The sequence below is a fragment of the Ambystoma mexicanum genome, chromosome 3p (assembly GCF_040938575.1).
Source record: "Ambystoma mexicanum isolate Mex_15411 chromosome 3p, UKY_AmexF1_1, whole genome shotgun sequence".
NCBI lineage: Eukaryota > Metazoa > Chordata > Amphibia > Caudata > Ambystomatidae > Ambystoma > Ambystoma mexicanum.
Genome location: NC_090925.1, coordinates 895,373,822 through 895,391,488, shown reverse-complemented (window position 1 = coordinate 895,391,488; position 17,667 = coordinate 895,373,822). Strand labels below are relative to the sequence as shown.

General features: G+C 48.6%; 1 protein-coding gene across 6 annotated transcripts in view; it reads right to left on the bottom strand.

Moving 5' to 3' along the window:
* Nucleotides 1–17,667, bottom strand: part of RALGAPB (Ral GTPase activating protein non-catalytic subunit beta) — a 2,501,232-nt gene that overhangs the window by 343,938 nt on the left and 2,139,627 nt on the right. For all 6 annotated transcript variants that reach the window (XM_069652125.1, XM_069652127.1, XM_069652128.1 and 3 more), the window contains one exon: nucleotides 7,855–8,020. In XM_069652125.1, coding sequence (XP_069508226.1) covers nucleotides 7,855–8,020 — 166 coding nt within the window. The remainder of the gene's footprint in view (nucleotides 1–7,854; nucleotides 8,021–17,667) is intronic.

Below are 17,667 nucleotides of genomic sequence, written 5' to 3'. Positions count from 1 at the left end.
GTCCAGAGGAAGAGGGGGTCTCGACGTGGAGGAAAGATGAAGGTCGTTGCACTGCCAGGGAAGAAACCAGCCGCAGAGTTTTCCGGTTACAAGTTAGTACCCTTTTCTTCGCGGTAGTGGTAAACCGTGGTATTCCGGTTGCCGGGTGCTTGGCACAGGCAAGGCGGCCACGAGATGGTCCAGGAAGACAAAAAGACGGGCAAACTGGTTATCCCCACCAGTCAAAGGAAGAAGACTCTCCGGACTGGAGATCTCCTCTGTCGTCGGGAAAAGTGGTGAGACGGTTCAGCAGGGCTCCACCGGTGGTGTTGTCGTTGCAGGTCGGCTCGGCTTCTCCCTCCTCGGATTCTTTAGGTCCTGTGGCGACTTCTGAGGTTCCAGTCCCCAAAGCCCTGCTTTTATGCAGAAAACCCCCATTCATCAGTCCTAGGTGTCACTCTGCTAAGTGGTGAGCCGGGCGGCTCACCACTGGGCCAATCACACCAGAGTGCGACTTGAGTTGCCAAGGCAACTCAGTCCAGGGTGCATAAACCCCCTCGCACACATCCCCTGTGGTACCCAGACAGAGTGGCACCACTTTTGGAGGCTTCTGTGGAGAAGCCTGCCAAAAAGTGGAACAAAGGGCTCGACTTGGGTTGGAGCCACAGAAACGAACACTAACACCATTTTGGAACCGAGTTTCGGCAAAAAATATGAACCAGTGAATTTATATTAATTTAATAAACCGGCGGTATGTTCGAGGCTATATTAAAAAGTGGTAGCCTCGAACAATGGGAAAATCCCATAGGAATATATTCGCGGTCGAATATAAAAAGTATAAAAAGTAGTATCCACTGCCACCAGCCAAAACTCGGTCAGGGGGACTGGACAGTGCCCCCTCGAACAAGAGACCCCAGGGCAATGGAATTGCCCTGACCAGTACGTCCACAATATGATGGTTTGTACTGGTTCTGTTCACAATTTGAGACTAGTAAAGCCAATGGTGACTTTACATGCCCTGGGAGACAGTAGTCAGTCCCAGGGTATGGAGTCTATGTTTGGGGGTCGCTACGACACCCCTGGGTTATTGCACGGAGGGTGCTGTGTAACCCACATACCAAAAACGCATGAAGCCCTATGGGGTAAAGGACCCCATAGCCCATACAAAGTCAAAGGGACACCTCAAATCATGTCTAAGAGTGGGAGAAAAAGAGTCTCACTCTTAACAGGAGAAAAAAATAAACCCCAAAAATCCAGCAAAGCTGCCGGGGGACTCACTAGGTTTGGGAAATTAGCCTTTACAGAGAATTCTCCCTAACAGGGTCTCCCGCCAGGATGACCACTCCACTGTGCGAGTGACAGCTGGGCTGTATGAATGGGGATCTTTTTGCATAAAAGCACGGTCCTGAGGACTGGAAGAGCAAGACGTCGCCACTGGAACGAAGAAGCCGAAAAGGAGAGAAGCCAAAGACATCTGCATCAACTGAACCACCGGTGAAGCTCTGCTGCAACGTCTCACCACTTTTCTCCACACGACAAGATCTTCATCTGCAAGAGCCTTCTTCCCTTGAGCTGGTGGGGCCAACCAGTTTGCCAATCGCCTTCCTGGAACTGCCTTGGTGGAATCACCAGTGCCCTACACTCGTAGACCGGATAGCCAGGCACCCGTCTGCCCAGAATGCGATTTAAAGGAGCGTACCTTTTATTCGTTTGGCAGCACCGCGGCTGGTTTCATCCCTGGGCAGTGCAGTAACTCGAACCTTCCTCCACATCGAGAGTCTCTCTTCCTGTGCTGGATCTCCAGAACAGCAGGACTGCCAGGAACAACCGCCACCGCAGGAGCCTCTTCTATGTTTTAAGGTACTTTGTTCCACCAGGCCTCCCTTTTCGTTTGGTAGCGCTAAAGGTCTTTTAAATCCTTTACCTACCTGCTGGGTTGGCCGCCCCCGTCATCTAACATTGTCTTTCACCTTCTGCATCCACCTTTTCGAATCGTTAAGAAAGACTTGACTGCAGCTACAAGAACATTTTTACTCCTGGGCTTTTTGCCCTGTACCGCTGACTCTGGCACAGGTCTATTGACTCTGGCTGAATTTGTTAGAACTGCCTTCTCTGGATTGCTTCTCAACTAGAACTGTGTTGGTGCACTTAATTCTTATAACCACCTTCTCCTTCCCACTTTTAAAACTTGTGAAGTGCCATTTTGCTCGGTTTTCATTTAAGTATTCTACATGCTAAAGTACTGCCTTGCCTAAATTTGTTTACAAACTTATTGGGAAGTGTTGCTCGGGTGTTTAAGAATATATTCCTGTATAATTTGTGCTTTCCCTCTCTTATGAGAAATTGCTAGAGTGCCATTTGTGTTTGGTTTTCACTGTGCCATTTTGCTCAGTTTTCACTCTTGCTCAAATGTGTCTAAAATTTAACTAGGGAGTTGTGTATACTTTTCTTGACTGATTCTAACTTGCTTTAATAACTGTGATTAATGTGTTAACTTAGAAGTGTGTAAAATAAATATATATATTCTTTATAATACAAAGCTTTGGTCAGTGTTTCCTTGTGCCGTAGTATTATAGCCCTATTGTGTAAACCCTGAATACTGCTCAGCTCCCTCTTGAGATAAGTCTGACTGCTTAGCCACAGCTACCAACTAAATCTTTGTGGTACAGACTGATACCAAAGGGGATTTATCGCTCATACCTGTAGTCTTAACCTTCTGTATTGCTCCCTAAGGGAACTGCACAGGATTCTGCCTAACAACTCGTTTATTCCTCCAGATAAACCTGAGAAACGTTCCCTGTAGTGCCCGCAGCTCAGAATCTGGGATCTTAACAGGCAAGGCAAAGCAATGATAGAGCAGCCTGGGAACCAACTTCATTTTCCCTGCATGATCTTGCCAAACCAGGACACTTCCTGCAGCCCCCAGACCCCATCTAACCAAATCCTCTGTTAGTTCCCTGAAAAACTGGGTGGGGACAGGGATTCTCTTAAAGACCTACACCACCACATGGGGAATCTGCAACCCCAAGTACCAGATGGCAACCCGGTTCCATATTATTGGACAAAAAGCTTCCAGAGGAGCCCGGTCTGCCAGTCACACCAACGCATCCAGTCCATGCAATTTATTATAATTAATTTTAAAGCCTGAGGTTGCCATCTTCCACAGCAGAACCTCCAGGGAGGAACACAGATTCTATAGAGTCAGCAGAATATCATCAACATATAATGAAAGTTTATATTCTGCCCCTCCCCTTCACCTGCACTGCGCCTATAGCCGCATTCCTTCTAATATGACACAAGCAGTTCCATCGTTAACGCGAACACCAGCAGGGACTGAGGGCATCCCTGTCTAGTTCCCCTGGTTAGGGTTAGGTTGGGAGAGTCGTGGCCGTTAACTCTAAGAGAGGTTGATTGTTCTGGATAGTTGGCCAGGATCAGCATAATAAATATTGGGGCCAAAAGCTTCCAGAGTCCATCGAATGTACCCCCAGTCCACCATGTCAAATTGAATCGCTTTTTTTCCTATCTGTGCCTGAAGGCATGAACATCCCAGAGAAAGTTGACTATGCTGAACTCAAACCTACTTTTAGTTAACTATGCCCACCACTATCAGTTACAGTTGTACACATCCCTACATGAACTACATTATACTCTGCTTAATACATTTTGGTTATTCTTAATAGCTTGTTTAGCATTGACTTGTGACATGAATGTATTGGGTCCATGCTCATCACAATCGATGACAAATAATGATATGCTTATGAAATAAAGATTATTGTATTGAATGTATTCATTGGAAATTTATAAAATGCAACTGTAAAAAAATTATTTTGCAATGCCCTAGTAGGAGTGTTTGGTGGGCGGTTAAGAGATGGTAGGGAGGGAAGAGGTCTGATCTTCACAGCTGTGACACATTCTGATCAGTAAGTGTACAGTTTCAGCAAAATAAAGGTAATATACAAGTACACAAATAAAAAATTATAAATTACTGACCGTAGTGACCAACATACTCTTAGTCCCCTTTCGTCCATACTGCATGGGCGTCCCTTCCAAGGGACGAGAGACGGAACCTTTTTCACCAGAAAAAACCTTTGTCCCCTTTAAATTTAGAGGCGCGCTGGGGTGCGGCCCAGGGAGCATAGGCTGCCCTGACTCTGCCCTCCGGTGTCACACCTCAGCCCCCATTGACACGTCAACAATAGATTTAACATTGCCTAATGACACCAGTATTATTAGGGGGGAGGATGGTGGGACGTATGGAGGAAAGGGGACTATGGACTAAGAGTATGTTAGTCACTACGTTGAGTAATTTATAATTACTCTTATGTCCCGTCCCCTTTCCTCCATACTGCATGGCCGATTACAACTGTATGTAGCCCCAGGGTGGAGAGGAGCTCCTCCTTAAGCAAATAGGTTCCTGAGAACCGCCTGTCCGAAAGCCGCATCAGATCTAGAGCTGGCATCCAAACAGTAATGCTTGTAGAAAGCTGAGGGAGTGGGCCAATTGGCCGCCCTGCTTATGACTTCCCAAGGGACATGGTGCTGGAACGCGATGGCCGTTGCCTTGGCCCTGACTGCATGGGCGTGCATGTTAGCCGGAAGTGGATTGTGCTGGCCCTCGTACGCTTCCTTGATGGCTGAGACCATCCAGCGGGATATGGAGGCATTGGAGGCCTAATAGCCTGGTCTTGCACCTCTGAAAGTGACAAACAGGGCATCCGATTTGCGGAAGCACTTGGTCCTGTCCAAGTAGAATTTCAGGGCACGCCTGACATCCAGGCAGTGCAGCGCACTCTGTGTTTCGTCCTTAGGATCGGCAAAGAACGTAGGAAGGACTATTACCTCATTCAAGTAGAAAGCAGATGGCACCTTGGACAGAAATGCTGGCTGTGTCCGCAGGACTACTTTGTCCTTGTGAAAGGTAGTATATGGTTCCGAGGCGACCAGCGCCTGGATTTCGCTGACTCAACGAGCTGAGGCGAGGCCGACTAGTAAGGCCGTCTTGATGGTGACCAGCCTGATGTCCGCGGACACCATTGGCTCAAACGATTTGTGAGCCAGGGCGCCCAAGACTAGGTTGATGTCCCACCCGGGGTGCGGCCTCTTGACGGGCGGGTAGAGCCTTGCGAGCCCCGTCAAATGTTTCTTGACGATAGGATTGGAGGAGGAGAAGGTCCCCCTCCTCCAAGTTCCTGTAAGCTCCGATGGCTGCAAGGTATGTACGGCAGGTATCCACCTGCACACCAGAGTGGGCGAGGTGCGCCGAGAAGGAGAGCGCGTCTTCCAAGTTACATGCCAGGGGGTCGATTTCCTTGGAGTCTGGCCCGTGGCAGAATCTGGTCCTTTTACTTTTATACTGGGCCCTGGCAGCCTTGCTCCTTGCGCCCTGTATGATTTCCAGATTAGCCTGGGAGAGGCTGAGGTGCCGCAGCGTTACCTGCTCAGGTGCCACGCTCTGAGGTGCAAGTTTCTATGGTGCGTGGTGGATGACCTCCCCCCCCTGCTGCGCCAGAAGATGTGCTGGGCCCATCGCAAGGTGAATTGGAGGCATCTCCGAGAGGCCGAGCAGCTCCGAAAACCATGGCCTGGCCGGCCACCATGGAGCTATTAGAATGAAGTTGAAGTTGAGTTGGCGAGACTCCTTGATCTTGCGAAATGACTTTGTGAATTAGCGGTGTGGGCGGAAAGGTGTAAGCCTTCATGCCATTCCACTGAAGCGGAAATGCATCGCCTAGGGAGCCGGGACCCTGTCCCTGCCAGGAGGCAAACTGAGGGCACTTCTTGTTGTGCCAGGTGGCAAAGCGATCCACCAGGGGATGACCCCAGCTGTTGAAGATCTCCTGAATAACAAGGTTGTTTAGCTGCCACTCGTAATTGTCCGCTCCCAACCTGCTGAGCCTTTCCGCCTCCAGGTTGGATTCCCCCCGGGAGGTGGACTGCCGTGAGGTAGATGTCGTCGTTTTCCAGGGCACACTCCCACATGCTGATTGCCAGTCTGCACAGAGGAGGGGATCCGGTGCCTCACTGCACGTTTACGTAGTACATGCTGGTCGAGTTGTCTGTCTAGATGAGGACAAACTTTCCCCGAGAAGTGGTAGGAAGGTTATGAGCGCTAGCCAGATGGTGTTCAGCTCTAACCAATTGATGTGGTAATCCTGCTCCTGTCGGGTCCAGGTGCCGTGGACCAAAAGATCGTCCAGGGTGGCTCCCCAGCCCTCGAGCGAAGAGTCTGTGGTGATGGTGGCTTGTGGGGTGGGCGGCCGAAAGGGCTTCCCCATCCGTAGGTTGCTGACCCTGGACCACCCTGTTAGGTACGGGTGGAGAGATGCAGGAACTTTGATCGTCTCGGATTGAGAGCCCCGCTCCTGGTTCCATGAGGCCACGCAGTGTAGCTGAATCCTCCTCATCCTCAATCTCGTATGTGGGACGGCTAATAGGTCTGACGCCAAGAGACCCAGGAGATGCTGGTACCTCCATGCCGAGGTCACCTCTCTGTTGAGGAAGTGGATGGTGGCCCTCATGATGGCCGAGATCTTGTCCTCCAATGGAAATACCTTTTCAGAGCATGTGTCCCAGATGAGGCCCAAGAATGTCAGTCTGTGTGGACTGCAGCTGCAACTACTTGATATTGAGCGAGAAGCCCAGACCGTGCAATGTGTTCATAAGGGCACGGGAAGAGTGGTGGACCGCTTCCAGAGATGTAGCCCTTACAAGCCAGTCGTCGAGGTATGGGTAGATGTGGAGGCCCTGCGCTCTGAGGAGGGCAGCCACCGTATTCATGAGCCTGATAAAGACCCTGGGGGCTGAATTAAGGCCAAAAGGAAGGACCTTGTATTGAAAATGGTAGCCCACGATCCTGAACCGCAGGAAAGAACGATGGATCTGCCAAATCGGGACATGTAGGTACGCGTCCCTCAGATCCAGGGAGCACATCCAGTCTCTCTTGCAAAATGTCTCCGCTATAAAAGCTGGTGTAACCATTTTGAATTTCTAAAGGGGTAAGGAGAGGTTGAGGGTGGAAAAGTCCAGCACAACTCTCTGGCCCGCCTGGTTCGTCTTCTGAATGGCAAAAATCCTCGCTGAGAGGCTGGGACTTCCTCCACTGCCTGGCTCTCTACGAGCGACCGGATCTCCACCAGAAGAGTTGCTGTCCCAACCTGAGGGAGTGGAGGAGTGGCTGGGATAGGTAGGCAGTACCCTGTGGATACTACATAGAGGATCCAAGGGTCTGCGAAATTCTGGCACCAGAAATGTGCATGGAGAGCAAGCCTGCCCCCCATTGGAGACACGTGGACACAAAGGGGCATGTCATGCCTTCCTTCCCTCAGAGGCTGTCACGGAGGAGGGGGACTGGAAAAAGCAGGAAACAGTGTCCCTAAACGTTCAAGCACTCAGTGAAATGTAAAGAATATCTCAAACTTCTTTTTTGAGCAATTTTAGTTCTTCACATTGCAGGATTAGCACACACCTGTAGGAACAGATAAGAAAGGCAGAGAGGGCTCATCATAATATCTTCAAAGGTGCAGCTCTCTTAACATTGGCTATGGGAGTCCCATGACTGTTGCTGTGACGGGCTACATATTCTCCAAGTCCTTCAAGGAATTAGGGCATTATAGAATTTCTGTTTCCTTGCTGCTTCAGCTGCTCAAGGCAAAGTTGCAGTTTGGTCTGGATGGTCGCAGCAGGAGGGCTTTGCATTGACTGATCAAACATTTTTCCTTAAATCTGTATGCAGGTTTCCTGGTCTTGATAGTGTGGGAGAACATTATTTCTTTAGCCTTTTTGTAATTGCCACTCAGACCCACTGCCATCTTTCTTTTACCAGCAAACAGAGCATATATTTAAGAAATCACAAAAAACAAATCGTAATCTCACCTTGTTCTTGTATTTCCTCATCACTGCAATTGTTAATTGACCAACTAGTTGATACATGCCCAGTCCAACCAGGGTGCTTTCCCACATCAACTGGCCAACCAAGAGATAACAAGAATTCGAGAAAATGTGGTTGAACATTACTGGAAGACTCCACATTCTTCAAAATCTGAAAGGTGACAATATTGAAGAAATTAATAGCAATCAAAAGTAAATGTATTCTATAAAAGGAATACAGGTAGGGACCACATAGAGTGATATTTAGAGTATTATTATACATCCAAATGAGTAAATCAGTTGGGCTAGAAAACAGACACTGGGCAATAGCGTAACATGGTCAGGTAGGTGATGTGACCAACGTGCTTTATGATTTTAAGGTGGTTGTCTCATGCAGCCTGCGGTTGTGCCTCTTGTGTGAATGTGAGTTTCTTTTGCACTGAACTACATTTTGAAAGTGCATTTAGTTAAGGATAAGAAAACATTCTGTAGTCGACAACTTTTCAGAAACATTAACAGAATGTAATATTCAAACAATATTTATGTTTAAAAATATGTACACTGAAGTGAATTTAAAATATGAGTATTCTCCAATAGTTAAAAGGCAGCCAATAAAGGTTTGAATTTCACTCAGCAGGTATTTTCCGTTGTGCAAAAAATACTGTATTGGAAAACAAATTATTTTCAACTTAACCTTTCAGGTACTCAAAGAGTCCACCTTCTCAGACTTAAATAGCTAAGCTTGGACCAGCCCAATCTCCAGCTGAAGACCACAAGAGACTTTTCTGGAAACACCAATCAGGAAGAAATCGTCTCATCCCACCAACACCAGGGACACAATCAGTGAGACCAACCACTGATGGACTAGGCGATCAAGTGATGAGCGTGTGTGTCAACCCTTCTGAACTCCCTAAGGGCGTCCAGCCAGGGTCGGCCCAGTTAAGGGCGGAATAGTGAAGGGTGAATACCAGCAGTTGACCAGCCTCTTTGCCTCTTGAGCCTTTGCTTTCTGTGTCCTGCTACTTATCTGTAATTGGTCATTACTGCTTCTTCCCAGCTTTGCCCTCACCATGCAGTTCTCAAGCTTACTCTTCCTTTCCCTTCTATTTCTCCCTTCACTCTCATCTGCTCAGAAACATCTCCACTCTCTTTCCATCCCTATCCTCTTCTCCTCGACGTCACCTTTCTTCTCACTCCACTACTTTCTCTATTCACAAAACCTACTCAACCCCAACTTCCATTATACTTCCTCTTCTCGCATCTACCCCAGCGCCTCTATTTCTTAGACTCAATGTCGCTATACTCCTACATCTTACGCTCTTTCTATTGCTCTTTGGAATGCACAGTCTGCCTGCAATATAACCTCCATTACCTCAGACATCTTCCTTTCTCATCCTCCTCCTCTTGACCCAATTACCCTTACTGAAACCTGGACTTCTCCCTCCCACTCTGCAATCCTTGATGTCCTTCATGATCCAGTCTACACCTTCACCACTATCCCCGCCCCACTGCTGGCAGGGGTGGTGGTGTAGTATTGTTTTCATCCGCCAAACTTCCTATCTCTCCTACTCCCCTATAGCTCATGCTAATTCTCCCTCATTTGAATACACAATACACAACCTCCTAAATATCTCTCGATCAGGCGTGGAGAGCAGAGAGAGGCAGACAAATGACCCAGCTCGTTTTACGGCCCCAGAGCAGCGTGGAGGTGATGGGCACGGCCGCTCGCCAGTGAAGGCTGCTGTGGGCTGCAGTGGGCGAGCCTTGTAGGGGATAGCTCTGTGACCAGCTGCAACCTGATAGGATAGCTTGGGAGGATAGCTCAAGGGCAACATGCTCGCCTTGGAAGCAAGACGACACGGAGCAACACAGGTTCGATCCCCCGGTCCATGCTTAGAAACCTCTGGGCATTAAGTGCGTTATAAATTACCTATCATATCATAGCGGCGCAGGTCAGGGGACGCCTGCCTGTGGGTTTGAGCTTGGGCTGGTCCCTGTCCATTTGGCAGCCGGTGTTAGGCTGGGTGCAGGCTACTCCTGCTGTCCTGCTGTGGTCTGTTGTGGCCTTGCGAACGCTTTCACCCTGAAAGTTCGCACACACTGCGTTCTGCCCGCTGCACGCCTGGATTGATTACACAGTCTTTAGTGCCCAAAAGGCGTGGGCAGCAGTTTCAGTTACAGGCTTGCGAATAGGGTGACTGTTGGACCCTACCTTGTCATCTAACCGTATTCTGACCCACCACCCACCACTGACCACTGACCCACCACAGACTATTTCAAAACGTAGTAACTGCTGTTCTCAGAGCACGCATAGATGCTCTGGGCAAAACTCATTAAGACGTATTAAGACACAAGACCTACTAAGACACCGAAGACACTGAAATGCCGGAATTGCAAAACGGAAAGCTGAAAATCACAGCAAAGGGGCGCTGTTATGCTCACCTGGTCTCTGCGGGGGTTTTGGGGCACGGTTGCAGCCCTCCCAGGGATGTGATTGGTCCTAGAATTATGTTTGCCTTCTGCGCTGATGGCTGTGATGACTTGAAGGTGCTTCTTAGGGCCGCACCTGCGTGGATTTAATGAGCGTGAGTATGCAAGGTTAAGGCCCTGGCCCCACTTCCCGTCCTTCCCGAGGTGTGATTCCCATAGATGCACTGCTGTGGGAGACTCACCTGGTGTATAAGGTCTGTGGGCTCTCTGTCCTGCTACTTCTGGCAGGTGCGCTTGATTTGTCGAGGACCAAGTTTCTTCACTGGTCCTATGTCCGTGGGCTCTCTGTCTACTTCTGGCAGGAGACGTTGTATTATCGAAGACCAAGTACCTTCACTGGTCCTTTGCAGGTGGAGAAACTACTCTGCTTTAGGTAAGTAGCAATGTTCTTGTTTGTCTTCCGTATTGTTTGCTTTTCTTGCCCCCGTTTTGGTTCCATGTAAAGGTGTTCGTTTCTGTGTGTATATTGTCCGTTCTGTTCTTAACCCCGTTCTTTTGTTTTTTTCCGTGCAGGTGGCGGTGCGGACCCGTATGGCTGCTGGGTCCGATGGCGGTAGCCGGAGTGATGAAGAACGAGACCAGCGACTGCTGATAACAGGTAGGCCAACTCGTAGGAATGCGCGCATGTTGTATATGCAGCGCGATTTCCCCATCTAGCGAAAATTTTCTAACCTCTTCTTTTGTCTCCTTTGCAGCGTGCGAGTTTGTGAGGAAGAAGACCGCCAGGGAGAGATGTCAGAAGCTGGATCGTCGGATTCCAGAAGATGAGCTTTAGTAATAAGACTGCTGTGGAGCGAGATCAGGATCTCTGGATTCAGAGGCGAGTATCTGGAGGTTCACGCAGCAGTGAGCGTCACGTTGCATCAGAGTGCAAAGTAACACGAAGCACGGGCCTTGAGAACAGATCAGCTTATATAGCTGGGCTTCTGGGCCACGCCCATTAGCCTGGTCTACCTGCCACACCGAGCCACACCTAGCAGCTTGCACGTGGAACTGGCCCCAGAAATAAGCGGCCCAAATGGAATAAAAGTAGTCCCTCATTACTTCTGCATATGAGGCTGGCGCCAGAACAGTGTCCATCTGGGCCCCCTGTGTTTGTTTGTCCTGAAAGGACTTAAAGGGACTTAAAGGGACCAGTCTTGGGTAGCCACTCATGGCACCCACTACTCGGGGGCGTCACATCTGTGTCCTTGGTCGTGCCAGTGGTCGTGACAGGAGCATCGCCTTGCAAGAACATCAAGAGCTGGAACGCCTGTGTGATACATAGGTGTTTAAAGATGAGAATGTTTGTTTTAGCTGGGTTGATTGAGAGTCCGTTGATCTTAGCATACTCATTCATTCTTGTTAGCAATCGCTGAAGTCCTATTGGTGTTCTATCTAAAAGTAGAATGTCATCAGCATAGGCCAACCAACAGATTTTCCTCCACGGGGCTGGCCAATGCTGATGATTCAATAAAGGGTCCTATATCTGATAGGAAGAGATTGAAAAAGAGCGGTGCTCCCAGACAACCCTGTCTTACTCCTCCGTTTACCTCTATGAGTTCAGACAAATGGCCTATTTAATCTAAGCGAACTCTGAGATTGGTGTTTTTGTGCAGTTCCACCAATATGGCTAACAGCGTTTCTGGTATGCCCCAACTTTGCAGTTTTTGCCATAATAAAACTCTTTCAACTTGGTCAAACGCTTTTGACAAGTCAATCCATGCTCCATATAAAGGGGGAGAGTTGTCTTTTTTTGTCTGTTCGTTTAACAGGTTTAGGGTCAGAAGGGCTGACAGCAACAGGGTCTGTATGAGCCGATCTAAGATCACTGCAATATTGGAGTGGCCGGTGCCCAAATCTGTCAAAGCACTACAGTCGTTTTTGGGATTTGCTAACTTTTATAGGCGCTTCATTAACGGCTTTTCACAAATATATGCTCCTTTTACCTCTTTGACCAGTGCCAAGGTACCTAATGCATGGTCGTCTGAAACCCACAAGGCTTTTGAACAACTGAAAGCCACCTTCACTTCCGCCCCTGTCCTCAAACATCCCAATCCTGACCAGCCCTTTTTTGCGGAGGCTGACGCCTCGGGCTATGCAATTGGTGCTGTACTGTCTCAACCTTGTCCTCATTCGGGTGACATCCATCCCGTCGCCTATTTCTCCTGCAAATTAACACCATATGAGAAGAACTATCCCATTACAGAACGCGAGCTCTTAGCCATCCGAGACGCTTTTCTGGAATGGAGACATCATCTCCTTGGGGCAAGGCATCCAGTAACGGTATATTCAGATCACAGAAGTCGGTTAGCTTTCCAGTCCATGAAATGCCTGACTGCTAGGCAAGCACAATGGCATTTGTTCTTTTCGCAGTATCAATTCAGTATCACATACCGTCCTGCTAAAGACCAAGTGGTGGCAGACACACTCTCTCGCCTGCAGGCAGGGAATCCTTGCCAACAAACTGAACCACTGCCTCTCCTACCAAACAGAGTGGTTTGTGGATGTTCAGTTCAACCATCCCTACGTTCCACCATCATCGAATGGGTCTCAACCCATCCATCGGAGATCACGGACTTCAACCTGGAACTGATACAAGGGTTACCCTATATTCAAGGGCGCATCTTTATCCCACCGGGTCAGGCCAGGACCTTAGCACTCCGGTGGTCTCATGATTCTTTGGTGGCAGCTCATCCTGGTTCTCAAAAAACCCTTCAGGCATTGCATTGTTGGGCTTGGTGGCCTTCCATGGCCCGTGACGTGAAAGATTACATACTGACCTGTGCTATATGCACCCAATGTAAAACTTCCAGAACCAAACCTGTGGGTTTGTTGCAACCCTTGCCGGTTCCGTACAAACGATGGCAGATGGTGTTGATGGATTTCATTGCGGACTTGCCCGAAATCCAGGGACACGACACCGTTTGGGTGATTGTGGACTATTTTACGAAATATGCCTTGTTCGTCCCTTGCTCCGGCTTGCCGTCGGCCCCTAGACTGGCTCGAATGTTCATGGCAAATGTGTTCCGTTTATTCGGGCTACCATCTGTCATCGTTTCTGACCGTGGGACGCAATTTACCTCACGGTTTTGGAGAGCTCTTACCTCTTCCTTAGGCATCGAGGATAGATATTCCTCGGCGTACCATCCTCAGACGGATGGGCAGACGGAAAGAACCAACTCTATGATTGAGCAATTCCTCCGTTGCCTGTGTCTTCAGTTTCAACAGTCCTGGTTTGTTTCCTTACAGCACGCCGAGTTTGCCTACAATAATTCCATGCATACATCCACAGGGGTTTCCCCATTTTTTGCCCTATATGGTTGCCATCCCAGGGCTCTTCCGCTTGATCTGACCCTACTGGAAGCCAGCCCGGCTGCAAGAGACTGTGTTAGAGACCTCGACCAAATACTTCAAGATGTACGCTGTCAGTTGCTACGGGCTCAGGACCGTGCAAAAAAGTACAGATATGCATGGTTCTTCGGCGCCGGTTTACAAGATCGGCATGAAAGTTTGGTTGTCGTCTCGCAATCTATGTATTGCGGGCAAACATTCTCTACTACCTAAATTTGTGGGGCCCTATGTCATTTCGGAGATCATTAACCCGGCAGCGGTCAAGTTGACTCTACCGAGTACCTGGCGTATACACCCAGTCTTCCATGTCTCCCTCATCAAAACATTTGTCCGTGCCACTTGTCTGCCAGACCGTCCTCCTCCGGTTCTGGTGGATGGTGAAGAGGAATACGAAGTTTCGCGCATTTCGGACAGCAAAGTTGCTAGAGGCACGCTGTTCTATCTGGTGGACTGGAAGGGCTTTGGTCCCGAAGATCGTACCTAGGAGCCTATGTCCAACTTGCATTGCCGGGATCTGTTGAAGGACTTCCATACCGCCAGGGGGTTGCTGGAGTCTTTGGGGGGGGATCTTGTTACACTTTGCCACGCTGTGACGCTTCAGCAAGGAAAGACGTCCCCCGCGAAGTGCGGTTCCTTTATGGAGAAGGTACAGGTTGCCATGGTGCCTGTATACGCTACGGCAAAACCTGCGTCAGCTGACGCATCACGTGCGCGGATGTACTGCAAGACACGCCCCCCCATACGGGCTTATAACCGCTGTTTCCAGTGGACTGGTTGCTGCTAGTGTCCTCACTATTCGCGGTTACGACCGTACTTCCTCGTGATTCTGATATCTTGATTCCGACCCTAGCCTGTTCCTTGGATTGTTGTGCTTTTTCCCTTCTGACATTTTATAACCAGCTGTGTTAACGACCCGGAACGTCCCATGACTGCCTTCCTACTTCCTCAACTACATTGGATCTCCTGGCACCGACGCGGAACGTTTACTGGGTTGGGTCTCCTCTCCCGCTTCTTGTTGTACGCTCTCCTTAGTGGCAACGCGGAGCGCGCCTGGACTGTTTCTTCCCCCCACTCCATTATCACTCTAGCAGCGGCCGGAGCGTAATTGGATTTTGTTCCCCACGCTCAAAACAATACTCTCCACCTGCCATCCGAAGAAGGTGTGCTTTCAGGTAACCTGGGGTATTAGTTGGTTGATTATCCCTCAGCTTTTGATTACTGTACTGTTACTTATTGTGTTGTTGGGACTCTGCTGGATTTGGAACCATTATTGGATTACCACACTCAGTGAACTATTTCTTTGTGCATATTGACGCTTTCGTGATCCTGTACCAACCCGGCTCTAGTGCGACCCTCGTGCCGCCCGGGAATATCTTCCCTATACTAACATACCTGTTTATTATTTTCTCCTGTCGTTTTCCAATCCTGAATCACATTAACTCTGGAGAGCCCGACTTCAGGTCTGTTGCTTTTGACTAATACTCTATAGGAAGAGTCGTTAGATTAGCTGTTAATCAGTGGGTTTATTCTTTACTCTTTATTCCTTATTCATAGATCAGATCCATCCCGGGGAAGGTACCCTCCAATCCCAACCTAGGTATTGTCTGCTCATTACTGCTGTTTTGATTCCATATCTTCTGTCAGCTCTGGTTAACGTCTTTGTATTTTCCTGCAGCATTGGTATTGGCGGTGTGTGTTCTCCCCGCTCTTTTAATCAACTGACACCTCTGCCTGTTTCAATCATAACAGCAGAGAGGTACGTTGTGAAGAAGAGCCCCTCTTTGAGGAAGCCTGAGCTTTGTTCTCAGGGGAGCTAGAAGTAGAGGCTGGATATCGATTCACATCGTCTCCAAGGTCATCTATGTACTTTCCTGATATTTTTTCGGAGCGGTGAATCCCTTCCCTCCTTATACTTCCAGCCACTACCGACATTAGCTTGGTGAAGGACCCTCGGTGCGTAGGTCAGCCCAAATGGCAGAACTTGATAATGAGAGCCGCCAATTGCGAACCTCAGGTATTTCCTGTGTTTGAGATGGATTGGCACATGGACATAAGCATCCTGGAGGTCCAGAGATACCAGCCAATTCTGACATTCTCGTGATCGAGGCTCTGGGTACGGCCACTGGCTGTGGGGTGGGCGTGGGTTTGTCCTTTCTTGGGGTCGATGTCGGCATCAAAGATGGCGTCGAATCGACTGACCTGTGCGTCGTAGAACCCTTCGATAACGGCGTCGAAGACGCCGATCTATGCGTCAAAGGGATTTTCGACGATGGCGCCGAAGACGCGACTTTGCCTTTTCTCGAGGGTTCGCGATGCTCTCGAGTAGCTTCTTTCGCCGGGTGCTGCGACTCGCTGCGTTTTGATTTTTCGGGTCTTTCACCCAGGGTATCACCCTCAGCAGTCTTCGAGAGGGTCGAGGTCGCTTTCCCGAAGACGCTAAGCATCTTTTTCCTGAATTCCTCCTACTCAGCCTGAGAGCTATGTTTTGTAGGGCAGGAGACCCTTTTCGGGGAAATGGAAGAAGAAGACAATGAGGAAGGGGATCTTCGACATCTCTTTTTTGAATGCTTAGATCTCGAAGAGTGATGGGAACTGCTTCGAGACCTAGAACGAGAATGTCTTTTGTGATGGCGCGGAGACGAATGTCTCGACTCCGCCGAGGAAACCTTCGAAGGAGTTTTAACTGCCTTACCTCTCTCGAGCTTCCCCTTACGCTCCTTCAAGGCTTTCGCCGTCATGGACATGCAGTCCTTGCACTCCGAACAATGGTGCTCGACTCCCAGGCACCACAAACAGATCCTGTGAGGATCCGTCAACGACATTTTCTTTCCACAGTCTCGACATTTTTTTAAGCCGGACCGTGCAGTCGTCGGTTCAGATGAGGAAGCCATCGAGTACGAGTCGGTATTCTCAAGGAATAATGAAGTATATTTGACTGAAGAACTGAGCAACGATATTCCGAGGCCCCACGAAGCGTGGAAAAACGGAACTGAGCAACGGACGCTGCGCGAGCCTATTTATACCCGTGATGACGTCGGCGCCGATACGGAGGCTGTCGAGGGACATCGGCTCGAGGGATGTCGACGCGCAGCCCCCTCTACTGAAAACAAATTTCCAAGGCCAGCAAGCTGGAGATGATCTATCAAAGATAAGGAATACATCAGAGGACACAAACCCTTCGAATATAGGTTTCTTACTTTTTTTGTTATACTTAGTATAACAGAGCGACTTAAAGATTTGTGCTGTTTGGTGTTTGAGCAGAGTCTGAGCCAGATTCTGGGAATTGCGTAGTCCTTGGTGTTATTTATGTTTGAGGTCTCCATATTTTTTAACGGGGCTTTTGCTGTCAGATTAGTGATCTCTTGTTTGTCCTGATCATTTAGAGATGCACATTTTCCTTGTCCATTTTGTATCGTATCTGTTTCCAATTGGCTTATTTTCTTAGAATCCATGATTGTGTCCAACATGCGTATCTTATCAATAGCCGGATCTTTTAACCCCCCCCTTGCTCTTTGCTGCTAGGAAAATCGGGGCTATTTTTACCTTTAGGTCATCATGTGTCGATAGGGAAATTGAAGATTTGATGTTTTTATCCTTTGATTTTGGGCCTTTTTGTAGAAAAATTGGGGCCCATTTAATTGCAGTTGGTGCAGAGTTTTTCGGGAGAGCTTTTATGGCTCGGTTTGGGCTCTCCAAGTTGTTAAGGTTATTTGGGTCCTCTAAGATACTCTGTTCTATATCACTTCTTGATTTGCTTCTGCACCTTGGTTTACAATCAGTTTGTAGTCCAATGCTAATTTTCAGCAGTGTGATGGTTTCTCCTGATTCCTTAATAATATCTGTGTGCTATTTCCACTAATGTTTGTGTTTTTTTTTTTATTTTTCTTGTTTCCACTTATCACATTTCTCATTGAGGTATTTATCACTTCTTGGCATTCATTGGCTGCGTTTCCCATATCCTCATTTTTTTTAGTAGTATTAGTAAACGGTTGATCT